The 27,020-nt window shown below is 38.7% G+C and overlaps 1 protein-coding gene across 9 annotated transcripts in view; it reads left to right on the top strand.

Annotated features, from left to right (window-relative positions):
- The window catches only part of SLC17A1 (solute carrier family 17 member 1), a 78,845-nt gene that overhangs the window by 19,602 nt on the left and 32,223 nt on the right, over positions 1-27,020 (top strand). For 7 of the 9 annotated variants that reach the window (XR_005384409.1, XR_005384407.1, XR_005384408.1 and 4 more), the window contains 2 exons: positions 6,176-6,266; positions 20,150-20,289. Coding sequence is in view for 5 of the 9 variants with exons in the window: in XM_038584312.1 (XP_038440240.1) it covers positions 6,176-6,266; positions 20,150-20,287 (229 nt within the window). In the remaining 4 variants the exon portion in view is untranslated. Of the gene's footprint in view, positions 1-4,632; positions 4,785-6,175; positions 6,267-20,149; positions 20,290-27,020 lie in introns of those variants that run through there. The other 2 variants (XM_038584315.1, XM_038584314.1) reach the window with 2 other exon arrangements.

Genomic DNA, 27,020 nt, shown 5'->3' with positions numbered 1-27,020 from the left:
ATGGATGTGTAATGGTTTTCAGAGGAATTGTCAAAATACTCTGGATTCTTGGCATTGAGGATTCTGTTTGTTTCTCTGACTACAGAATGAAAGCATCTCTTTTAAGTAAAAATAGATCAAGTCCTTTCCTACAGCCATAGCATGCTAAAGACTTCTGAATCTGGGAGGAGAATACAGTCATTAAAGATGTCATAGTTGGGGGCAGCTCCGGTGGTGCAGCGGTTTAGTGCCGCCTGCAGCCTGGGGTGTGATCTTGGAGATCTGGGATCAAGTCCCACATCCGGCTCCCTGCATGGAGCCTGCTTCTCTCTATGCCTATGTCTCTGCCTCTCTCTGTGTGTCTCTCATGAATAAATAAAGTCTCTAAAAAAAAAAAGATGTCATAGTTACCGATATATAATAGGATAAATATAAAGAAAACCACTCCTAGACTTGTCGTAGTAAAATTGCTAAGACTAGAAAGGCAGAGAGAGAGAAAAAGAGATCTCTTAAACACAGCCATAGCAAAAGCCACATTACTTTCTTTTTTTTAAAAATATTTATTTATTTATTTATTTATTTATTTATTTATTTATTTATTTATGAGAGTCACACAGAGAGAGGCAGAGACATAGGTAGACTCTCTGCAGAGACCCTGATGCGGGACTCAATCCCAGGACCCCCGGATCATGACACAAGCCAAAGGCAGACATTCAACCACTAAGCCACCCAGGTGCCCAGGCACATTGCTTTCAAAGAAGAAATAATAAGACTGGGAACTCCCTTCTCAACGGAAACAATGAAAGCTAGAAGCTAGAACCCAATCTTTAATATGGAAAAAAAGAAAATCATCATTAATTAGAGGTCTATATCCAACAAAAAGTTCCTTCAAAGAATTAAGGTAATATAAAAATATTTTCAGGCAAATTGTGAGAATTCATCAGCAAAGACCTCCAATTAAAACTTTTTAAATGGGAATTCTTTGGGCAGAAGCAAAATAATCACAGATGAAGTATAGAAATACAGGAACAAATAAAGAGGGAGAGGAAAAAAAATAGAGTAAATCTAATAATTACTGAATTTACAAAAGAAAACAATACCATATAAAGTAAAAAAATATGTAGACTAATATGTAAGACAATAAAAAAGACAAAAGATGAGAGGGTATAAATGAATATTGTTCTAAGGTGCTTTCATTAATGAGAATTTGTAAAAATATTCATTTATATCAAACCAAACTCAGTCAAAAATATATGTTTTAATCTCTAGGGTAACTATTGAAGGATAGTAAAAGTGTAAAGGAGATGATATTTTAAAAACACAATGAAAAAGGATCCAAGAAATGAAGTTTCAAAAGGAACATAAAATAGGTGGAAAAAACAGAATAACGATCATATTAAATTAAATGCAGCAGAAAAACATAAAATATAAAAGGACTATATCTTCCAAATTTTGAGTTAATCTGGATGGGAATAAAAGTAGTAACAAAATGTAACAGATTAAAAGAAAAATAAAGGAAAACAGATCAGCCAATGTAGACTTTAAGGCAAAATGCATTACTAGAAATAAAGAATTTTTTAATAATTACTTTAATTCACTAGAAGATATAATACACTAAATTTCTATGCACCTAACATTTTACAACTGTAAAGCAAAATTTGAGAAAACTGTTCAACTTTAACATAGGATTGGGCAAGCTGTGGATGATTGACATTCCAGGTGAGGGAAATTTGGAAACGCTAAATACCAAAAGTAAGGGCACCTGGCTGGCTCAGTTGGTGGAGCATGTGACTCTTGGTCTCGGGGTTGTTCAAAATCACCATTTGAGCCCCACATTGGGTATAGAGACTATTTTTTTAAATATCTTTAAAAATAAAATAAAATACCCAAGGCATCAGACAGCAGCAGAGGCCAATAGGACCAAAGATACAAGAGGATAGCACTTCCAAGGTCAGCTGACAACTCCCATCACTTTTTCCTTGAGGTTATTTGCCAATTAGCAAAAGGCTGGTAATTCAGATTTGGCCCTAGGACAAGCCTGCTGCTCTGGATAGAGAAGTTAGTCCAGTGTTTGGGTTGCAAAGGGCTGGAGTGACAATATTGAAAGTTAAGGAAATTTACACATAAAGTCAGCTTTTCCTAGAGATATTTGTTGAATTCTGAAGTTCATTGGGGCAAGTGGCAAAAATCTAAACCAAAACCATAAAAGAAGCATGGCAGAATTTCCTATACTGTCTATACTAAGGAGACAAGATCTAACGAGCCCTGGAGGGACCTGGCTGGATATACTGAGCTCTCCATTTAATAGTATGGAGGGTATTACTTAAGGAACTGTAGGATACTACAGGTAAACTGAGTCTTATTACAATTGCAACCTAACCTCATCTTAGTTCATTCAATAATTAGATTAAAGTGATCACACCCTCCCTTCCAAATCTATCTATTAGAGAAAAGGGTGAATCTTTTCTTGCAAAGTATAACATATTCTTGGAGTCCCTACAGTTCTTACTCACAATGTCCAGAATTTAGTAAAAATTACTAGGCATAACAAAGGATAGGGCCATGTGATAAATAACCATAAAATGGATTAGAAATTGTCCTACAATCAATACAGGTATTGAAATTACCAGGTAAGAAGAACTTTGAAATATCTATGATTAATATACCCAAGAAACCAGGGGAAAAGCTGAAGAGAAGATAAAGAATTTGATCAACACTGGAATCTATTTAAAAAATGAAAGTTCTAGAACTGAAAAATAAAATGTCTGAAATTAAGATCTTAATAGACAGGTTTGACAACAAATTAGGATTGATAAATAGGAAGACATATCATAAGAAACATAATGGAAATGTGGAACAAAATGCAAAGGCTAACAAATCTGTACTTGAGTCTCAGAAGGAAAGGACAGATAAAACATGACATAAGCAATATTTTAAGAGAAAACAGCCCCAAATAATCCAATAATGAAAGACAGCAAATCACACATACATACAGCTCTGTGAATTTCAACCATGATGAAATGTAAATTGTAACTTATATATAGTAAGAATGCTGAAAACTAAAGACTAAGAAAAAGATCTTAAAAGAACTAGAGCAAGAAGGCATGCCACTTTCAAGTAGTAGTAATAACCTTGACATCTAACTTTTCAACAGAAACCATGAAAACCAGAAGATAATGATATGAGCTCTATAAAGTGCTAAAAAATAAATAAATGTCAATCTCAAATTTTATCCCTACTGAAAATATTCTTCGAAAATCAAAGCAAAATAAAAATGTTTTCAGACAGAGAAATTGTCACCAGTGGATCTTCACTAAAAGATATACTATAAAGAAATTATTTCTATTGAAATCTGAATATGTTAGAAGGACTGAAGAGCAATTAGGCAGGGTAAATATGTGTGTAATCAGAGGCTATTGATCCATAAAACCAATAGAGAATAACCTGTGAGTTGAAATGCGTATCGAAACAAATTACATTAAGGAGTTAAAATACAGGATGAAATAATGCAAAGAGCAGCAGGGAGATAAAACAGAAATGTCAAAATACTAAAATCTTAAACATGTTCTAAGCTCTGGCATACAAAAAATAGTAAAACTGTAATTTGTAATAAACTTAAGTAAAGAGTACATGTCATAATATCTTCAATGCTTGAGAAGAATGGTGAAATAATATCATGGAAGGAAAAATAAAATGAAATGGATAAATCTAGAAGAAAAAGTGGAATATAAAAGAGGAGGTCAAAAAGAAAATAAATAGTGAACAGATAAGGATGATCACAAGTATATTAGTAATTATGTTAGTATATATGAAATACTTCAAGTAAGTATCAAGATTGTTAAACTCAATAATAAAGGAAATACAGCTCTATGCTGCAAATAAGAGACACATTAAACATGAGGACACAATAAGGATGCAATTAAAGGATAGAAAGAAGTATTCCAAACAAATATTAACCAAAAGAAACCTGAAATAACTATGGAAGTATCAGAAAAAAATAGAACACTATTAGAAATAAAGAATGTCTCTGTTTGAACCCAATACTATAGATTATAGATCATATAAGATCATTATAGATCATAATGAATATAATTATATTCATTATGAATTGAGAGAACTCAAAGAACTAGACAAATGTACAATGAAGGAAGAAACTTTCATAAGCTCTTTCAATGGCTTGTGCAAAAATAGAGGTAGACAGAAAGCTAGTAAGGATAATGGAATAAAGAACAAAATTAACAGAGTTGACTTAATTGACATCTGTGGAACACTATGCTACAATCAACAAGGAGAGGATTCAAGTTATTTTCAGTTGCTTATGGGACAGTTACTGAAATTAATGATATGCTGGGTCATAAAGCAAGCTGCAGTTGATTTAAAATGCTTGAAATTATTCAGAATATATTCTTTGATCACAGTGAATTAAGGTTGCCATTGAAAGCAGAAGATACATAACCCCATTGCTTTGAAAGTAATGTTTAAGTTAAAGAAGAAATCACAATTAGAATTAGAAAATAAAGTACAATGAAATAGGACATTTCAAAGCATGTGGGATGCTTTTAAAATCATGCCTAGAGAGAAATATATAGCTTTGAAATATATATTGAAAAACATTTAAGTCTTAAAGTCAATAATTATGTTTCTTATCTCAAGTAGCCAGAAAAAAAAGCAGCAAATTAACCCCACCCCTCAAATTATGAAGATTAGGACAAGTAAAATCAACAATGTCAAAAGTTGGGTCTTTGGAAATTAATGAAATTAATGAAATAATGAAGACTGATTAAGAAAAATAGAGAAAAATTATCAATACCCATAATGACAAAGCATGCATTATGGTAAGTCTTAGCATATAAAAAAGAAATAACAGAATATTATGAACAACTTCATGCCAGTAAATCTGACAATTTAGGTGAAACTGACGGGCACTGAGGGGGGCACTTGACGGGATGAGCACTGGGTGTTATTCTGTATGTTGGTAAATTGAACACCAATAAAAAATAAATTTATTTTTTAAAAAGAAACTGAAAAGTTCCTCAACACACACATACACACACACAGAGTTATAAAATATAATTTTTAATATTTTTATAGGGAGAGGGGGTCATGAAGATAAATGTGACAAAGGCTTAGAAAAGGCATAAGTGGCCCTATTCCCACAAAAATCCTAGGGATCCTATTGCTAAAATTAATCAGGTAACTAAATTCTGGGGACAATTGGTGGTTTCGATCCCAATCTGCACCTATGATTGCTCATAACCTTAAATGTTTTTCTTTATACATTAGAACACACTCTTCAGCTCCCCGTAAAAAGCAAATCCAATTTCCATCCAGTGACTGCATACAGCCCAACATGCAAGGACTCTCATCCCATGTGTCATGCCCCTCTGATTAAGGGACAGAGAAACTAATAGATAAACTGTATATTCCCTCCCATGTTCAATAGCAGAATAGGAATAAAATAGACCTAGGAAATAAAATGCACAGAACAAAACAACCAGAAAACCCTCACTCTCACAAAACAGAATAAAAGAAAACATAGAACTTTTAATGGTGAAATTTATTGAACAGGAAAGGCAAATATTCCCCACCCTGGAGAGAACTACTTTCTTAGTAAGACCAACTGATTCTGCTCTCCAAAAGGCACTTCCTCGTTCTTGATGACTGATGGATTTGACCCCTACTCTATCAATCATTCTCTGTGACTTCCCTGCTTTTGTAGTTCACTTTCTGCTTAACTGGGTTTGGGTACCCAGGACTAGCCAAGCACAGTTGCTTGGAAACCAAGCTTCTAGCTTCCTCATCTGAACATTGGGAGCAATCGCTGGGGCCAGTAGCTCTGGGACCGTGGGCATAGACCAGGTGAACAGAGTCCTTTGATTTTGTGTTAACCTTAAATCAGTTCCCATCACCAATAAGCATCACTTTCGGAATTTCTCAATTGTATTTAGAGATTTTCTAATCTTGCTCACTTTCTCAATCTCTTAATAGTTTTTACTGTGAAAGCCAACCTTCCTGACTTTGTACTGCAACCAGAAAGTTAGTTATATCCACATAGTTTTTTTGATATTTTAATGAAATTTGAAAAACAGGAATGAAAAATTCAGGAAATCAAAATATATCTCTCTTACTTCTCATTTCATTAGGTTAAATTCTCCTGTAGCATTTGTATGACTTTACATCTGTCTTTTTTACATAGTTTTTACGGATTCCTTAAAGGAGTTACAGCTGTAATTGGGATGATAGGAAGACTAATTTCTTCTACTCTGTGTGGAGTGATCCTTAATCAGGTAAGGAGCATCCAGATATGGGTGGTTACTTTTCTCATATCTTATACAGAGAAAGAAGGTAATATATACGCAAACAATTGTGGAAGTGACATCAGTAGGAGGTGAGTAATGACATTTCTCTCACATTAAACTTGGTCAGATCAGGCATCCCTCTGAATCTATATATAATATGATTTCTTTCTCATTGGATGTCAATTAGTTGTGCTGGGAACATCTTAGTCATTGGTCATGGGAACAGAAATAGACCTGTGTGATTTTTAACAATGAATGTGTGGCTGTATCCAAACAGGAATTTGGCTGGGTGAATGGCAATATAAATAACAAGATTCAGTTTTGTTAGAAAAGGAATGAAAAATCAGGAGCAAATAGAATTAGAGATCAAAAGAATTCCCTCTATAAAGGCCAACTTGTGTTTCTATAAGTGTGGGGGACAAGGTTACCTGAAATCTTCTTAAGAATGCTAAAATGCTCTATGAAATTTAAATAATCATTTTCAATGCATACCTGATCTTGAAAAAAAGATGTAAGAGAAAAAATTTCAGAGATGAAAAATGAAGGGGGCAACCCAGTTGGCTCAGCAGTTCAGTGCTGCCTTCAGCCCAGGGCATGATCCTGGAGACCCAGAATTGAGTCCCACATTAGGCTCCCTGCATGGAGCCTGCTTCTCCTTCTGCCTGTGTCTCTGCCTCTCTCTCTCTCTCTCTCTCTCTGTGTGTGTGTGTGTGTGTGTGTGTCTCATGAATAAATAAATAAAATCTTTAAAAAAAAAAAAAGAAAAACGAAGGAAGAACTTGATCCCAGAGAGGTCAATGCCCACTGAAGCTTTGGGTTGCCTTGGTTCAGGAACCCTTGATGGTTGATCTGTAGCTTCAGCTATGATGAACGAACCAAGAATAAGAGAGACTATCCCAAAACCATTCTTTAAAAAAAAGTCAGACTGGAAGCACTGGCATAAATCTATAATCACAAAGAACTATACCTTCACATTACTAGTACCATATGGCTTATATACAAGCTTGGTTTATTTGGAGGAAAATCCTAAGGTGAGAAGTAGTAGAATCCTAAGGTGTCATGTTATCCCATGACATGGACCAAGGAGAGATGGTTTGCATTCACCATAGTCAAATTTCCCAAAAAGAAGAACTCTCTACCATCATGATCTATGTACTTATGGTATCAGAAAGGCAGGAAATAGCACTATGGAAACTCCTTGGTCAGAAAAGTGGTCTCAATAGAAAAACAGAATTCCAGGAAACCAAGCTGTTTTCTCCCTGAGTATAGAGCCCACTCAGCCTGTTCTTCCATTTAACTCACTTGGATATGCTGAGTGGACCTCCAAAAGTTGTTAGGTGAGCTAACTTAACTTCTCTGCTGACTTCCAAAAGGTGGGAGGAAACAATGGCTTCTTAACAGTTCAAAGTTGTGTCTGCCCAGATGTCTCTGTCCAGTAAGGAAACTTGTTTCTCAGGCTCAGCTTCAAAGGGAACGGAAAAACTGAATAAAGACTCCTCTGGACATCTGGAACAATAAACTAATTTTCACAAGGGTTTGAGGCCCAAATTCAAACTCTGTTTCAAATGCCATAAGCCAAGCATTGAATTTCAAGTAGTCCCCAGATGCCTGGTGGAAGCAAGTAAAATTTTTTTGGAGAAATGCACTCAATTCATACTCCATGATTTTCTCATGTGTTAGGGTTTATTGAAAATGATTTTATAATCAATCAAAAATCACCAAACATGTAAAGAAATAAGGTGTCTTGTGAAAGAAGGATAAAAAATAACCTTGGAATCAGGCCCTCAGAGACACTGGAAATCAATGCATATGTATAAAGAAGCAAAAGAGAGCATTGAAAATATAAATAAGCACAAGATTTGACAAAGAACTAAATCTAACCCCTGGCAATTAAAAATATAAAAACTGAAATAAAAAATTTCAGATGAAATATAGCTAATTAGTGAGATTTCTGATTCCATTAAAGACAGTAAGTAATTTGGGTTGATTCTCTTAGTAAAGGCAATTTATTTTTATTTTTTTAAAGATTTTATTTATTTATTCATGAGAGGCAGAGGCACAGGCAGAGGGAGAAGCAGGCTACATGCAAGGAGCCCGATGCAGGACCCGATCCCGGGACTCCAGGATCATGCCCTGGGCCCAAGGCAGGCACCAAACCGCTGAGCCACCCCTGGCAATTTAAAAGGTTGGGAAAATATAAAGTCTTCAGAGAAGAGCCTCAGAGAACCCGGGACATGGAAAACTTTAACAGGCAACATCTGGAAGAAGTCAGGAACTGAAAGAATTAAGCCAAGGACTACAGGGTATTTTGTACTGGGATGAGGAAAACAGATTTTTTGGTTACTTTTGAGTACCAAGGATGAGGACCCTGATAAACTAATTCTTATTTGAGTCTGAGACCTTCCAAGTGTTGCATGGAAGGAGTAAAGGTGAACAGAAATAAAGCAGTCCTTACAGGCTGCTTTGAGTCATCTGGGCAGACCAGAAAATATCCAACTTTACTTAAGGGGGTTATGATTTGCTAGAGTCGCAGATGAATCTGGAAGCAAAAATACCACTTGGGAGGAGAGGCCTCACCCACCCAACCATCACCAGAAATAGTTTTCTTCAAGTGCAATCTCCTGCACACAACAAAGGATAACCAAGCACATGCTTTACATCATTGTCCAAATCAAACCCGACTAACTTTGACTTCAGGGGGGCTGTGAAGTACAGTTGTATCGTGTACCAGGAAGGAGGACCAAAAATGTCACATGGGTTCACTCTTCCAGTCACCAAAACATTCAGTTCATTCTCCTTTGCACAAGTGTAAAAATTTCACTTTCTCCGGAAAGGAGGCAAGATAAACCCAGAGTCCCACCTAGTTGTGGCATCGGGTGCAAAGTGCAGCACAACCATCCATCAGCCGTCATAAATACTTCCTTTCATAAAAATAAGATTAGGAGACAAACAGTAGCTACTGGTTTACAGTAACGCTGGCACTCTGCTAGGTGGACATTTTGAGAGCAACCTCTCGGTGTGCGCTTGAGTGTTCTTTGATCAGGTCCTGAAGTGAATGTAGGGACTGGTAGGCTTTTGGAGTGGTCTGCTCTGATTAGTGTGTTCTGTGTGGAGTAAAGTGAGTGAATCAAATATTTGGTGATGAAAAGAGTAGACTAGGAGCTAATTATTGCAACAATAATTTTTTTTTCTGGTTCTTCTCTTGGCATTTTCCCACTTCCATGAAGTTAAATGTATTTGTGCAAGTTATTTTGGCCAATGATGTATGAGAAGAAGTTATGTATGTTAATTCTGAAAAGAAGTGTTAAGAATCAGAAGGCCATTCTCTCTCTCTGACACAGTGACTGGTAACAATCAGAGTGGTGGCTGTATCTCTACCATCCTGGATCTGGGGATGAAGAGATGTAAAGCATAGCTCCTAGCCAACCTGCTGTGCACCATAGTGTAACCAAAAAACCAAATCTCTGCCTTTAAAAGATACAAAGATAGCTACAGTGAGAAATTTTAATATACCACTTATAGTAATTATTGCAGCAAGGAGAAAAAGAATCTGTAAAAATATAAAAGAGTTGAACAACACAATTAACATACTTGGCCTAACTGACATATATGGAATGCCACACTGAACAACTACAGAATCCTCAGTCCTTTCAAGGTATATAAATGTCCTTGAACATTTACAAAAATTGACTATATACTGTGCCATTATGTAAATCCTAGAAATTGTAACAGGGCTGTAATTAGACAAAATATGTCCTCCAATCACAATTAAATTATGATGGAAATCAAAGATAGAATAGATAAATAGAAAAATCCACTCATATTTTGAAAGTAAGAAATAACATTTTAGACTGTCAGTTGCCTGTATTGTCAAACTCAGTGATTTGGCTCAGTTCTTCCACTGAGAATAGATGGCAAATCAGACTTCAAAGGTTAAATATTCTATAGAAAACCAAAGTGCAATAACATTAGAAACTACTACCAATAGGATTTCTAAAAAGATCACATATGTTTATAAACTGAACAACATGACAGTAAGTAATTTTTAGTTTTAAAAGAACATCAAAAAGAGAATTCAGTAACACTTAGAAGTAAAGGACAGTGAAATTGTTACATGTGGAAATATATTGGACATTTAGGGTAATTTATAACTTGATATATTTCTAAAAGAAAACACAAGAAAGCCAATCAAAAATAAATAAGCTAAGCATTCAACTCTAGAGCTCAGGGGGAAAAACAGGGCAAACCCAAATAATAAAAAAGATTAAAGCAATAAGGGTAAAAGAAATAAATTCTACAGTTAATAAAACAGTAGAGAAGAAACACAAAACTTAAAATTGGTAATTTGGGGATCCCTGGGTGGCGCAGCAGTTTAGCGCCTGCCTTTGGCCCAGGGCGCCATCCTGGAGACCCAGGATCGAATTCCGCGTCAGGCTCCCGGTGCATGGGGCCTGCTTCTCCCTCTGCCTATGTCTCTGCCCCTCTCTCTTTCTCTCTCTCTCTCTCTCTCTCTCTGTGTGACTATCATAAATAAGTAAAAATTTAAAAAAACATTTTAAAAAATTGGTAATTTGAAAAGATTAATTAGATAGACAATCTTTCTGGAGTGGGATACAAGAGACAGATTCAAATGTTGGAAATACCAAATAAGAAAGGAGAAATTTTTGGAGAGACACTATAGATTAAAAGCTAAGAATATTAAGAACAACTCTATGCTAAAAGTTTGAGAAAACTGGATAAACAAAGATATTCATATTCCTAAAAATATCTACAGTGAAAAAAAAAATCTACAGTGAGTATTCAAATCTCAACTCAGCTACTTAAAAGCTATGCCACTTGGAAACACTTCTTTTTTTTTTTTTTTTTTTTTTTTTTTTTTTATTTATTGGTGTTCAATTTACTAACATACAGAATACCCAGTGCCCGTCACCCATTCACTTCCACCCCCCGCCCTCCTCCCCTTCTACCACCCCTAGTTCGTTTCCCAGAGTTAGCAGTCTTTACGTTCTGTCTCCCTTTCTGATATTTCCCACACATTTCTTCTCCCTTCCCTTATTTTCCCTTTCACTATTATTTATATTCCCCAAATGAATGAGAACATATAATGTTTGTCCTTTTCTGACTGACTTACTTCACTCAGCATAATACCCTCCAGTTCCATCCACGTTGAAGCAAATGGTGGGTATTTGTCATTTCTAATAGCTGAGTAATATTCCATTGTATACATAAACCACATCTTCTTTATCCATTCATCTTTCGTTGGACACCGAGGCTCCTTCCACAGTTTGGCTATAGTGGCCATTGCTGCTAGAAACATCGGGGTGCAGGTGTCCCGGCGTTTCATTGCATTTGTATCTTTGGGGTAAATCCCCAACAGTGCAATTGCTGGGTTGTAGGGCAGGTATATTTTTAACTGTTTGAGGAACCTCCACACAGTTTTCCAGAGTGGCTGCACCAGTTCACATTCCCACCAACAGTGTAAGAGGGTTCCCTTTTCTCCGCATCCTCTCCAACATTTGTTGTTTCCTGCCTTGTTAATTTTCCCCATTCTCACTGGTGTGAGGTGGTATCTCATTGTAGTTTTGATTTGTATTTCCCTGATGGCAAGTGATGCAGAGCATTTTCTCATATGCATGTTGGCCATGTCTATGTCTTCCTCTGTGAGATTTCTGTTCATGTCTTTTGCCCATTTCATGATTGGATTGTTTGTTTCTTTGGTGTTGAGTTTAATAAGTTCTTTATAGATCTTGGAAACTAGCCCTTTATCTGATATGTCATTTGCAAATATATTCTCCCATTCTGTAGGTTGTCTTTGAGTTTTGTTGACTGTATCCTTTGCTGTGCAAAAGCTTCTTATCTTGATGAAGTCCCAATAGTTCATTTTTGCTTTTGTTTCTTTTGCCTTCGTGGATGTATCTTGCAAGAAGTTACTATGGCCGAGTTCAAAAAGGGTGTTGCCTGTGTTCTTCTCTAGGATTTTGATGGAATCTTGTCTCACATTTAGATCTTTCATCCATTTTGAGTTTATCTTTGTGTATGGTGAAAGAGAGTGGTCTAGTTTCATTCTTCTGCATGTGGATGTCCAATTTTCCCAGCACCATTTATTGAAGAGACTGTCTTTCTTCCAATGGATAGTCTTTCCTCCTTTATCGAATATTAGTTGCCCATAAAGTTCAGGGTCCACTTCTGGATTCTCTATTCTGTTCCACTGATCTATGTGTCTGTTTTTGTGCCAGTACCACACTGTCTTGATGACCACAGCTTTGTAGTACAACCTGAAATCTGGCATTGTGATGCCCCCAGATATGGTTTTCTTTTTTAAAATTCCCCTGGCTATTCGGGGTCTTTTCTGATTCCACACAAATCTTAAAATAATTTGTTCTAACTCTCTGAAGAAAGTCCATGGTATTTTGATAGGGATTGCATTAAACGTGTATATTGCCCTGGGTAACACTGACATTTTCACAATATTAATTCTGCCAATCCATGAGCATGGAATATTTTTCCATCTCTTTGTGTCTTCCTCAATTTCTTTCAGAAGTGTTCTATAGTTTTGAGGGTATAGATCCTTTACATCTTTGGTGAGGTTTATTCCTAGGTATCTTATGCTTTTGGGTGCAATTGTAAATGGGATTGACTCCTTAATTTCTCTTTCTTCAGTCTCATTGTTAGTGTATAGAAATGCCACTGACTTCTGGGCATTGATTTTGTATCCTGCCACGCTACCGAATTGCTGTATGAGTTCTAGCAATCTTGGGGTGGAGACTTTTGGGTTTTCTATGTAGAGTATCATGTCATCGGCGAAGAGAGAGAGTTTGACTTCTTCTTTGCCAATTTGAATGCCTTTAATGTCTTTTTGTTGTCTGATTGCTGAGGCTAGGACTTCCAGTACTATGTTGAATAGCAGTGGTGAGAGTGGACATCCCTGTCTTGTTCCTGATCTTAGGGGAAAGGCTCCCAGTGCTTCCCCATTGAGAATGATATTTGCTGTGGGCTTTTCGTAGATGGCTTTTAAGATGTCGAGGAATGTTCCCTCTATCCCTACACTCTGAAGAGTTTTAATCAGGAATGGATGCTGTATTTTGTCAAATGCTTTCTCTGCATCCAATGAGAGGATCATATGGTTCTTGGTTTTTCTCTTGCTGATATGATGAATCACATTGATTGTTTTACGGGTGTTGAACCAGCCTTGTGTCCCAGGGATAAATCCTACTTGGTCATGGTGAATAATTTTCTTAATGTACTGTTGGATCCTATTGGCCAGTATCTTGTTGAGAATTTTTGCATCCATGTTCATCAGGGATATTGGTCTGTAATTCTCCTTTTTGGCGGGGTCTTTGTCTGGCTTTGGAATTAAGGTGATGCTGGCTTCATAGAACGAATTTGGAAGTACTCCATCTCTTTCTATCTTTCCAAACAGCTTTAGGAGAATAGGTATGATTTCTTCTTTAAACGTTTGATAAAATTCCCCTGGGAAGCCATCTGGCCCTGGACTCTTGTGTCTTGGGAGGTTTTTGATGACTGCTTCAATTTCCTCCCTGGTTATTGGCCTGTTCAGGTTTTCTATTTCTTCCTGTTCCAGTTTTGGTAGTTTGTGGCTTTCCAGGAATGCGTCCATTTCTTCTAGATTGCCTAATTTATTGGCGTATAGCTGTTCATAATATGTTTTTAAAATCGTTTGTATTTCCTTGGTGTTGGTAGTGATCTCTCCTTTCTCATTCATGATTTTATTAATTTGAGTCTTCTCTCTCTTCTTTTTAATAAGGCTGGCTAATGGTTTATCTATCTTATTAATTCTTTCAAAGAACCAACTCCTGGTTCTGTTGATCTGTTCCACAGTTCTTCTGGTCTCGATTTCGTTGAGTTCTGCTCGAATCTTTATTAACTCCCTTCTTCTCTTGGGTGTAGGATCTATTTGCTGTTTTTTCTCTAGCTCCTTTATGTGTAAGGTTAGCTTTTGTATTTGAGTTCTTTCCAGTTTTTGAATGGATGCTTGTATTGCGATGTATTTCCCCCTTAGGACTGCTTTTGCTGCATCCCAAAGATTTTGAACGGTTGTATCTTCATTCTCATTAGTTTCCATGAATCTTTTTAATTCTTCCTTAATTTCCTGGTTGACCCTTTTATCTTTTAGCAGGATGGTCCTTAACCTCCATGTGTTTGAGGTCCTTCCAAACTTCTTGTTGTGATTTAGTTCTAATTTCAAGGCATTATGGTCCGAGAATATGCAGGGGACAATCCCAATCTTTTGGTATCGGTTCAGACCCGATTTGTGACCCAATATGTGGTCTATTCTGGAGAAAGTTCCGTGTGCGCTTGAGAAGAATGTGTATTCAGTTGAGTTTGGATGTAAAGTTCTGTAGATATCTGTGAAATCCATCTGGTCCAGTGTATCATTTAAAGCTCTCGTTTCTTTGGAGATGTTTTGCTTAGAAGACCTATCGAGTATAGAAAGAGCTAGATTGAAGTCACCAAGTATAAGTGTATTATTATCTAAGTATTTCTTCACTTTGGTTAATAATTGATTTATATATTTGGCAGCTCCCACATTCGGAGCATATATATTGAGGATTGTTAAGTCCTCTTGTTGAATAGATCCTTTAAGTATGATATAGTGTCCCTCTTCATCTCTCACTACAGTCTTTGGGGTAAATTTTAGTTTATCTGATATAAGGATGGCTACCCCTGCTTTCTTTTGAGGACCATTCGAATGGTAAATGGTTCTCCAACCTTTTATTTTCAGACTGTAGGTGTCCTTCTGTCTAAAATGAGTCTCTTGTAGACAGCAAATAGATGGGTCCTGCTTTTTTATCCAGTCTGAAACCCTGCGCCTTTTGATGGGGTCATTAAGCCTGTTCACATTCAGAGTTACTATTGACAGATATGAGTTTAGTGTCATCATGATATCTATTCAGTCTTTGTTTTTGTGGACTGTTCCACTGAACTTCTTCTTAAAGGGGAATTTTAAGAGGCCCCCTTAAAATTTCTTGCAGAGCTGGTTTGGAGGTCACATATTCTTTTAGTTGCTGCCTGTCTTGGAAGCTCTTTATCTCTCCTTCCATTTTGAATGAGAGCCTTGCTGGATAAAGTATTCTTGGTTGCATGTTCTTCTCATTTAGGACCCTGAATATATCCTGCCAGCCCTTTCTGGCCTGCCAGGTCTCTGTGGAGAGGTCTGCTGTTACCCTAATACTCCTCCCCATAAAAGTCAGGGATTTCTTGTCTCTTGCTGCTTTAAGGATCTTCTCCTTATCTTTGGAATTTGCAAGCTTCACAATTAAATGTCGAGGTGTTGAACGGTTTTTATTGATTTTAGGGGGGGATCTCTCTATTTCCTGGATCTGAATGCCTGTTTCCCTTCCCAGATTAGGAAAGTTTTCAGCTAGAATTTGTTCAAATACATATTCTGGCCCTCTGTCCCTTTCGGCGCCCTCGGGAACCCCAATTAAACGTAGGTTTTTCTTCCTCAGGCTGTCGTTTATTTCCCTTAATCTATCTTCATGGTCTTTTAATTGTTTGTCTCTTTTTTCCTCAGTTTCCCTCTTTGCTATCAACTTGTCTTCTAGGTCACTCACTCGTTCTTCCACCTCGTTAACCCTCGTCGTTAGGACTTCTAGTTTGGATTGCATCTCATTCAATTGATTTTTAATTTCTGCCTGATTAGATCTAAATTCTGCAGTCATGAAGTCTCTTGAGTCCTTTATACTTTTTTCTAGAGCCACCAGTAGCTGTATAATAGTGCTTCTGAATTGGCTTTCTGACATTGAATTGTAATCCAGATTTTGTAACTCTGTGGGAGAGAGGACTGTTTCTGATTCTTTCTTTTGAGGTGAGGTTTTCCTTCTAGTCATTTTGCTCAGTGCAGAGTGGCCAAAAGCAAGTTGTATTGGGAAAAAGAGAAAAAGAGAGGAGAGAAAGAAGGAAAGAAAAGAGAAAGAGAAAAAAAAAGGGGAAGAAAAAGAAAAAAAAAAAAAAACGAAAAAAAAAAAAAAAAGAAAAAGAGAAAGAAAAAGAAAGGAGAAAAAAAAGGGGGTGGGGGAAGGAAACAAATCAAAAAGCAAAACAAAACAGAAACAAAAACAAAAACAAAAACAAACAAACAAAAAAAGAACCACCGGGGAGTATCTTCTGATTCTGTGTACTTTAAGTCCCTTGGCTTCTCCTGGAAGTTGTCCGTCTAGCTGGTGTTCTGGGGGAGGGGCCTGCTGTGCTGATTTTCAGGTGTTAGCAGTTGGGGGAGCTGCTGTGCCCCTGCCTGGTGCAGGGCTCAGTGGGGGTTGTTTACCCCGTGAGGCCGCAGGAGGAACAACCCCAGTGGCGGGGCAGCTCTGGAAACCTGGATTCAGCTCCGGCAGGAACTCCGTCTGCAGGGCCTGGAGGCTCCGGGGCGGGGCCGCTGATCTGCTCAGCTGGGGCAGGAGCGTCCTCGCTGTCCTGGGCCCTCCCGGCCTCTGCCTGTCCCGGGGGAGGCGGGATCCTGGGCTGTGTCCCGGCGCCCTGTGCTCCGGAGCCTGCGCTGGTGGATTCGCGCTCCCGGGCCGCGCAACCCCAACCGCGGAGCCGCCGCCCGAACCCCTCCGAGCTGCTCCTGGAACCGCGCAGCCCCCTCCGCACGGAGCCTCTTCCTCCGCCCGAGCCCCTCCGAGCTGCTCCCGCCCCGCAGCCCCCTCCGCGGAGCCGCCGCCCGAGCCCCTTCAGCTGCTCCGGGTCCCGCCGGGTCCCGCCGTGCGCGCTGCAGCCCTTAGGGAGCTCGGCGCACTCTCCTGGGCGCGCAGTTGCTGTTACTGTCCCCGGGAGCCCGAGGGCATCCCCTCCCTTCTGGGTCCTGCTCCAACTCCCCGCGAGCCCCTTTCCGCCCGGGAAGGTCGGTGCAGCTCCTGCTCCTCCGGGACGGGGCTCTCCTGTCCTGGGGACACTCGCCCCGGCCTCAGCCCGGCTCCTCGCGGGGCCCCTCCCCCTTGGAGGCCGTTGTTTCTTTACTTCTTTTTCCCCGTCTTCCTACCTTGATAGAAGCGCGAACTCTTCTCACTGCAGCATTCCAGCTGGTCTCTCTTTAAATCTCAGGCCGAATTCATAGATTTTCAGGATAATTTGAAGGTTTTCTAGGTAGTTTGGTGGAGACAGGTGATTTGGGGACCCTACTCTTCCGCCATCTTGCTCCTCCCCCCTTGGAAACACTTCTTACTCTAAGTCTTGGTGTATCCAGCTATAAATGGCCAAATGACACCAAAACCTTATGAGGGCTTACCAAATCAGATCTGCATGCAAGTACCAGATGTTCACGTATTCAACCATAACAGCTATTTATAACATTATGTGCATACCCTTCTAAATGCTATCTTATTATGCAGCATTCTGAAATGCTAGCAAATGCAATTGGTCAAGAAAAGCAAGTCACAGGTATATATGATGTAAATGCAGAAGAACAAAATAACATTATATGCAAAGAAAAGACTGTCCTGGAAGAGGGTAGAATTCAAAGTTAGATATTATATTGTATAAAAGTCTAAAGCCCAGTATCTTTTTTTTTTTTGAAACTCTATTTTTTTTAAAGGTTTTATTTATTTATTCAGAGAGAGAGAGAGGCAGAGACACAGGCAGAGGGAGAAGACACAGGCTCCCATGCAGGGAGCCCAATGTGGGACTCGATACCGGGTCTCCAGGATCACACCCTGGGCTGCAGGCGGCGCTAAACCACTGCACCACCGGGGCTGCCCTAAAGCCCAGTATCAACCAATATTACAAAGTACCTATGGGAAAAAAACACTGAAAATCATGCAAAAACCAAATGAAGAAAACCACACACCTATGAAAGCAAAATCAGTGAAACTACATGAAGAGGGAGTCATATCACATTTTGGACTTCAGGTCCAAATCACAGTGAATTCTATTAACTGAAAATTATTGAAACTTTATTATCTATCATTAAATTTCTGGGCACATCTCGGTCCTTTTCCTGACTTTCTGTTTGCCAATGACCTGTCAAGCTTGGCATGCTTTAATTAGAGAAATCACTATAATTACATATGTTCAATGTCTCATCTGAAGGAAACAAATAGTTTTTTTTTTGTAAATGTCTACTCTTAATTATATTTTATTTTGCTGACTTTAATTTAAATTTTTTTTGAGTGAAAGAGAGAGAGAGAGCATGCAAGTTAGAGTGGGAAGGGGCAGAGGGAGAGGGAGAGAGAGAATCTTGGGCAGGCTCCACACCCAGCACAGAGCCATTCGGGAGGCTGAGATCATGACCTGAGCAGAAATCAAGAGTCAGATGCTTAACTGACTGAGCCACCCAGCAACCCTACTCTTAATTATATTTTAAATAAGACTGATAATGATTTGGTCAAGTCCTGAAAAAAATACATTCTAAATGATAAAGTTTCATTTCAAACCAAAGACAATGGCTTTATTTTTTTTAAAAAAACATAGTGGGAAGCCAGCTTATAGAAAAATACAATTATAGTCTGTTCTTATATCTGACAACAAAATTAATTCTAGATGATTAAAAATGTAAATGAAGAAAGGAAACTATGAAAATACTAAAGTAAAATAGGACTTAATAATTATATAAACTTTGGGTTGGGCATCCTTCAAAAGCTTGGCACCAGACACCTAAATCCCATCATAATGCATTATACATTTAACTATACAAAATTTAATCTCGGCTGATAAAAAAGGTAAAAGGCAAAATAGTAAAACAAATCTCAAACATAATTAAAATTCAATGTCATCTTTGAATATAGATGCAAAAATGAAATAAATTACCTGTACATAGAATCCACCAGCATATTAAAATATATGCCTATGACACCATAATGAACTAAGCCATTTTCTATGAAAGTAAAAGTGGCTCAATATTATAAAATCTATTAATGAAACTGATCAGATTAATAGGCTTAAAGAAAAAATGTTATAATTAAGGAAAAGGTATTTGATAAATTTTATTCAAAAGCAATGATGAAAACAAACAAACAAAAGCATTGATGGGTATGTAATGAATTACCGAGATACTCAGATTTATAGCAGCAAAAAGTGAAAAACAAATATAAAGAAATAAGGGATGTTTTATAAATTTTATAAATCTAAACTCTGGATTACTAATCACTCAGTAAAGGTTATGATACAGTTGAATATTTCTTTTTTTTTTTTAATTTTTTATTTATTTATGATAGTCACAGAGAGAGAGAGAGAGAGAGAGGCAGAGACATAGGCAGAGGGAGAAGCAGACTCCATGCACCGGGAGCCCGATGTGGGATTCGATCCTGGGTCTCCAGGATCGTGCCCTGGGCCAAAGGCAGGCGCCAAACTGCTGCGCCACCCAGGGATCCCCAGTTGAATATTTCTTGATATGCAAACATGTTTATAATAAATTTCTCAATAAAAAGCATATACATTCTTGGCTTAAGCACTATGTATATAGTACATAGTTTTACATCATTTTTCTACAAGAAAAGTTATATGTACATAGACATAAATCAAGAAGTAGAAAGATAGGGAGCACCCGGGTAACTCAGTCGGTTAAAGGTCTGACTTGGTTTTGGCTCAGGTCATGATCTATGGGTGGTCAGATTGAATCCCAGCTTGGGCTTCTGCTTGTCCCTCTCCCTCTGCTCCTCCCCTGCTCACTCTCTCATAAATAAATAAATAAATAAATAAATAAATAAATAAATAAATAAATAAAATCTTTTAAAAAGTAGAGAGATAAATAGTAATTATCCTTGAAGAGTGAAATTACAATTTTTTTTCTCCTTATGAGTATATTTTTCCATGTCTGTTAAGTGAGCCTAGACTAGTTTGAATATTATATTGGAAGTGTTGCAAAGTACCTCAAGACTGCTAATTTACAATCACTTTGCGCTATAATCCCTCAGGATCCGGAATCTGCCTGGTTTAAAATTTTCATCCTGATGGCAGTCATTGACGTGTTATGCCTACTTTTCTGTCTCGTATTTGGAAAAGCAGATATTCAGGACTGGGCTAAAGGCAATCAAGAGCACACACGCCTCTGAAGGTAAGAAGTGATCAGCCTGAGGTCAGATTTTGCAACTGGGGGTGCTAGAGAGGGTAGGGTTGAGGGTGACCCCTGAGCAAACCACGGTGCTGTTAAGGAGTTTGTGTTTGGGGGATGAAGGGGGCCACGGAATGTCTGAAACTCTCTGGGATCCTGACAGGGAGGTGGGTGCGTCCCAGAGGAGGTGCTGCTCTGAGATTCTGGGGAGAGAGTGGGGCCGGGATAGAGATTTTTGGAAAGACACAGGAAAGCTTTCGAGGGGATGGGAAGGGCCCTCGATGGAGCAGGAAGAACAGCCAAAGCATGTGGCATCTCAGAAGAGAAGTGAAAAAGGTGGGCCCAAGCACCCCTGGCAAATGCTACCAAGGGATTAAAGTGCACAAGGTCTGAGAATTTACCAATGGATTTTACCCTGACTAGAATGAATGACTGAGACAAAAGTTCCGTTAAAGTTCAGAAGAGAATCTGATATTGTGCCTTTCTTCTCTAGACTCTGTCAGGAGTAAATAAATAGACCTGTCTCTTATAGAATATTTCAGCTAATACATAAATAAGAATTGATATACGTAGAATATCCTCAGTTTGCAAGTTCTAGGGAATGAAAGGATCCAGGTTTTATGCATCAATAGCTATTAACATCACACAGAGAGATACAGACACATTTTATACATCCCGATGAAAGAACACAAACACACCACCACCCAGGTCTTGCTACACACACCAACTGAGTACAATCAAGCCTTTAGAGATAGCTACTGTTTTGTGAGAAATGCAGAGACTACAGAATGCAGAACACGTTGAACTGAACTAAATCCTAAGGATGTCATCAGCAAATCTAAACTGTGGGAATTTTACAGGTCAAAGGACCTAAATTTTTCAACAAGTAAGTTATTAAGCAGGAGAAAAAGGACAGAACAGGAGCCTCTAGATTAAAAAGAGACTTAAAAACACTAAATTTTTTTAAAACTGGCAAAACTACACCAGGAAGGGGGAGGGGGACACATATGTGGTTGATAAATCTGTAGAGCCATGCAGAGAAGACATGGTTCTCAATGTCCAAGTAGTGGTTACTTTCAAAGATTGGAAGATGTCATGATTAGGGTAGACCACATGGAAAACTTCTGAGGTTCTAAAAATATTCTACTTTTCATGCCCATGGCAGTGATTAAAAGAGCAATTCACTGAGTTACATGTTTGTTTTGGGCAGTTTTCTCTCTGTTTTCTAGGGAAGGAGAAAGGAAGGAACAAAGGGAAGGAGGGACGGAGGGAGTGTGAGCTGAGGAGATGGGAGACGGCAAGAATAAGAGATCAGATAAATGGCACAGGATCTATAGGGGAATGTGGATTGTTTGTTGCCTGTGTTAGAATTAGGTGCAATAGTGTGTAAGCTGATGGTATAATTCACTAATTTCCTGATGCAGGAGAGATAGCACGGGTGCTGAATGAAGGTATTGGAGTCATCCAGAGGGGATGAAACCCAAGCCCAGAGCAGAGGTTGACCTAGAATATAACCTAGAATTTATTCATTGGAGTCAAGAGAAGGTGGGATTTATGGGTGAATGCGCTGGGTCAGTGCATGGGTTGGTATTTTATCCATGCAAGATGCAGTGGAATTTTCACTAAAGAAGACGGAGTAGAGAGAGAAAAAGCAAAAAATCAACTCTGGAAAAGTGTAAAATTAGCATTATGGGTGAATGACATGATCACTTACCTAGAAAACCAAAGTGGGTTGAATGGAAAGTCTCATACAGTAAACACATGCAGTAAGTTGCCTGACCAACCATTCCTGACACCAGAAAAAAAACTTTTTCACGTTAAACAATAATACCTAGTTAGGAAAATTTATTGAAAGGAATGACCCAAGTGATGGATGGAGGGAAATCTGATCATATCAATCAAAAATTAAATTGACTCTGTATTGCCAGGAGTAGGAATTTCCATAATGGGGCATCACAAAAATTCATCAAAATGCATTTACCCAAGATTGCTGATTAGAAATGACAAAATTCTGGATCTGGAATTAAATGTGTCTTAGTTACTAAATTTTGTGTAAGTGAATGAAATATAACCAGCAGCTGAAAAATATGGGAGGGCATACAAATATTTTAACGTAGAGATTAATGAGGTTGTCCTTATGAATAAGCACCTAACAGCACTAGGAAATATTCCACAAGAATTAGCAAAGATTTGGCCTCTATAGCCAAGGTTCAGAGTTGGGCAGAACTATGGTAGTGATCATATTACTTTATTTGGACCTTATAAATCTTATTTGGATTATATATTGACCTTCTAAAATCTAAAAATTAGACTTAAGTTTTCCATTATAATTTCTATTAATTTCTGTTTACACCAAGCAGTTACTATTAAACACCCTGAGGTTATCTTATACAATATCAAAAAGATTTGGATATATATATCTTAACTGGAAATCTAATTTTTATTTTGCAAAATTGGCCTTTTCCATTTTATGATTCCTAGTTCTGTGTGTGTGCATGTGCTCCTGATTCTGGAACAGAGTTCCATCACCTTTAAATTCTACCTTTCTGAGTCATTTCACTTTATATGTGTTTCTTACCAATATTTCACCCACTCTGAGACCTGCCTCCTTTGTAGAGAGGAGTTTAATCCAACGGTATTTGTTACCCTTACAATTTCTGTCTTCTGACTTCATTTTCTGTCATTTGATTTTATATCCCCTTCAAACAGTATCTTCCCTATTTTGTGGCCCTCTTGCTTCTGCCCCCTTGCCCCCCACTAGTTAATTCTGGCTTGTGGTGTATTTTAAAGCTGGTTATGCTTCTACGTTCCGATTAAATCTTCTTTGAAAATGTGTCCACTTTTCAGGAGCATGCAATATTTTTTTAAAGATTTATTTATTTATTTATGTATTTATTCATGAGAGACACACAGAGAGAGGCAGAGACACAGGCAGAGGGAGAAGCAGGCTCTCTGCGGGGAGCCGGATGTGGGACTCCATCCCAGGATCCCGGGGGATCACGACCTGAGGCAAAGGCAGCCGTTCCAACCACTGAGCCACCTGTTCAACCACGGAGCCACCCAGGCATCCCTAGTATGCAATATTTTGCTGCCTTCTTTTCCCTTCCAAAATATCTCATGCACTGGACTTTTCTAGTAACTTCTGCTGGGAGGGAGCCTGCCTGAGCTTCTAACTGCCCATACACCGAACGGATGCAATTTGCCTCCTGTTTACTGTGGTCGCCCTTACATCCTCCATCAGATTGGCTCTGTAGGGCTGGGAGCTTGAAACCCGCCGTGCGCACCTCGGCGCAGGCGACAGCCGGTGTGGGGACCTGGCACAGGTGTCGGGGCCTCTCTGGAGCTGTCTCCCGTGGTAGAGAAGAGAATGGGAGGCCTCTTCCACAGCCTGCATCTTCAGAGCTGGGGCCAGTAGGCAGCGCCCAGTTTGCACAATCAGCGGCGTTTCCCGGGCACAGACTGACACGTTGTTGCTGCAAAATGGGTCAATCTCAACTTTGCATCTTGATTGCAGAAGCTGGGGTGGAGGGTGGGAATTGGAAAGGGCTGAGTCATAGTCACATGTCTCTCCTCCGGCCCAGAGCCAAGGTAAGCTAAAGGGCTTGGGCCCCCATAATTGCGAAGAGCCAGGAACTGTGGGGTCCCGAGGTGCCTGGCAACGCCTTGCAGCCCCCCGCCTGCGGCAGGCCCCTCCTGCTTCCCCACAGGAAGGAGCGGAGCTCCGGAGGAGGTTGTGAGTTGACCCCAGTGTCACCTTTTCTCTGGATCCTCCTTGTCTGGAATTTAGCAAACAGCCCTTGGATGTACTGGTGTGAGGTAGTTCCCTCGTTTTCCTGCTTTTCTGCATCTGATCAGTTGCCTATTTTAGAGGTGGGTGTGGGGTGGGGAATTCCTACCGTAAGATTTTTCCTATAGGGCTTCCTCTAGTAATCTCTTTACTGTGGGTAAACCAGTCAGTAAGGCTGTCCAGTAGTTTACATAACAATACAAAACTTGAATAGAGGGTTTTTAAGTGAAAAGGTATGGTTACGTGGGCCTCCAATCTTTAAAAATTTTGCATGTTATATTTTGTTGATATAAATGATTTTATTGAACCGATAGATTTAGGTGAATGCGTTTGGGCCTGTAAAGAGAAATAGACTGTCCAGTTCTGCAGCTCTCTCTGAAGCTGGAGACAGAAGGAAACCACGGGAGTGACAGAAAAGGTTCTCCTCCCCAGCGCACCCTAGAGTGGACTGGGTCATCGCACCCAGGTGTGGACTGGGTCCTGTGGCTTCTCCCTCTGAAATTATCACAGCTACCTGGCCAATTAGCCAGGAGGTTACCAAGGACTGTTGGCAGAGTTTAATCTCCTTCAAGCTTGTTATTTTATTTTTAACATTTATTTATATTTTTTTAAATTTTAATTCTAGTATCGTGAACACAGAGGTTATAGAAGTTTCAGGTGTACAATACAGTGATTCCACACTTGCATGTATTACTTGCTTACTCCCGCAAGATTTATAAATAGGCTGTGTCAGCCAATTAAATAGGGCAGTCCTTTGTCTTGCCACCATCAAGAAGCTGTGAGCCCACAGGGTCAGAAAAGGAGAGAGAGGAGTTCATGAAAATTCATGGTATCTTTATTGTCTTTACATCACTTACAGATGGTTAATGAACAGCTTAGTAGGAATTTGGATTTGTTTTCCAAGTGAATGAGTTTTACCAACATCATATTTTTTTAAGATTTTATTTATTTATTCATTCATTCATTCATTCATTCATTCATTCATTCATGAGAGACACAGAGAAAGAGGCAGAAGGAGAAACAGGCTCCCTATGGGGAGCCTGATGTGCGGCTAGATCCCAGGACCCTGGGATCGCCACCTGAGCCAAAGGCAGATGCTCAACAACTCAGCCACCCAGGTGCCCCAACATCATCTTTTTTTGAATACTTCACATTTGTTCCTCTGATTTAAAATACCAACCTTCCAGGGCACTTGAGTGGCTCAGTGGGTTAAGCTTCTGCCTTCTGCTCAGGTCATGATCTCAGGGTCCTGGGATCAAGCTCCCTATAGGGCACCCTGCTCAGTGGGGAGTCTGCTCCTCTCTCTCCCTTTGCAACTCCCCTGCTTGTGTGTGCTCTTTCACTATCTCAAGTAAATAAAATCTTTAAAACAAATAAAATACCATTTGGTAAAACAAACGCCAATATATTTATGTTCCTGGGCTTAATATAGAGTTTAATATCTATTGTTGCTGGGACCTGTTATGTACTATATTGATTGGTCTACATTTTTAACGTATGTATCAGGCTAATCAGACAATCTTTATCATCTTTATTTTTGAAGATGATAGTGTGTAATATCAGCTGTTTATTATCCCAGGAAAGTTTATAATCTTTTGGCTATTTTAAAAAATATTTTATTTATTTACTTGAGATAGAGATAGAGCAAAAGTGGGGGAAGAGGCAGAGGGAGGGGGGAAGCAGGCTCTCCACTGAGCGGGAAGCCTGGCAGGGCTCTATCCCAAGACCCTGAGATCATGAACTGAGCCAACAGCAGATGCTAAACTGAGTAAGGCTCCCAGGCACCCCTCATTGGACTATTTTAATAAAGATTTAACTGCAGTATTAAACTGCACCACATTGTAATTTAATCACGTTAGATTGCACTAAATCTATTTGGGAGAAACTAAGATCCCTGTACTAGTACAATCTCCCTTAAGAGAACATAGTAAGACCCCATCCCTGCATGCTGAACGTGGATTCAGTTTTTCTTGAGTCCAGTGCTCCAATTTGCTTCATGTGTTTAGTATACATTTCTTATAAAATTTAACTTATATATCCTGAATATTATTTTCATTTATTGTATTTTTCTTACACATTTGGGCTGGGATACAGGGGAGGTATTGTTTGAATATATTTATTTTTTCACTGAAAAATGTAACTGTGGCCAACCTATCTTGTTAAGGTGGTTTGGGAATTGATTCTCTGGTTTCTAGGTAAATAATCGTATCACTTGCAAATAATAATAATAATAATTTTCTTTCCTCTCTTTTGATATCTTATCTCTTTCTTTCCCCTCTTGACTCATGGCCCTTAGAATTTCCAGAACAAGCTTACATAATGGTTAACCCATTATAACACTAGTATTCCTTTATTCTTTATGGCTTTAAATGCATACACTCTACTTTTACTCTAATAAGTTGGTTGGTAGTTTATTTTCATGTAAATTTTTTACATAATTTGATAGTTCTTTCTGAAGAACTTCTGTACTGTTTTCCATAGTAGTGGCACCAATCTGCAATCCCACGAACAGTGCATGAAGGTTTTTTCCCATCCACATTCTTGTCAACACTTGTTCCTTATCTTTTTGATCATAGCCATTTTGACAGTTATGAGGTAATACCTCACTGTAGTTTTGATTTGTATTTTCATGGTGATATTAAGCATCTTTTCACATGTCTGTTGGCCATCTGGATGTGTTCTTTGGAAAAATGTCTATTCCAATCCTCTGTTTTTTAACTGAATGGTAGTTTAAAAAAAAAAAAAAACTACTGAGTTGAGTTGCAGGAGTTCATCATGTATTTTGGGTGTTAACTTCTTATCAGATATGTCATTTGTGAATATCTTCTCCTATTCAGTAGGTTGCCTTTTTGTTATGTCAGTGGTTTCCTTTACTGTGCAAAAGATTTTTAGTTTGATGTCATCCTATTTATTTTTGCTTTTGTTTCCCTTGCCTGGGGAGATGGAT

Source organism: Canis lupus, chromosome 35 (assembly GCF_011100685.1).
Source record: "Canis lupus familiaris isolate Mischka breed German Shepherd chromosome 35, alternate assembly UU_Cfam_GSD_1.0, whole genome shotgun sequence".
Classification (NCBI taxonomy): domain Eukaryota; kingdom Metazoa; phylum Chordata; class Mammalia; order Carnivora; family Canidae; genus Canis; species Canis lupus.
Note: the sequence above shows the minus strand (reverse complement) of the source record. Positions and strands in the feature narration are given on the sequence as shown.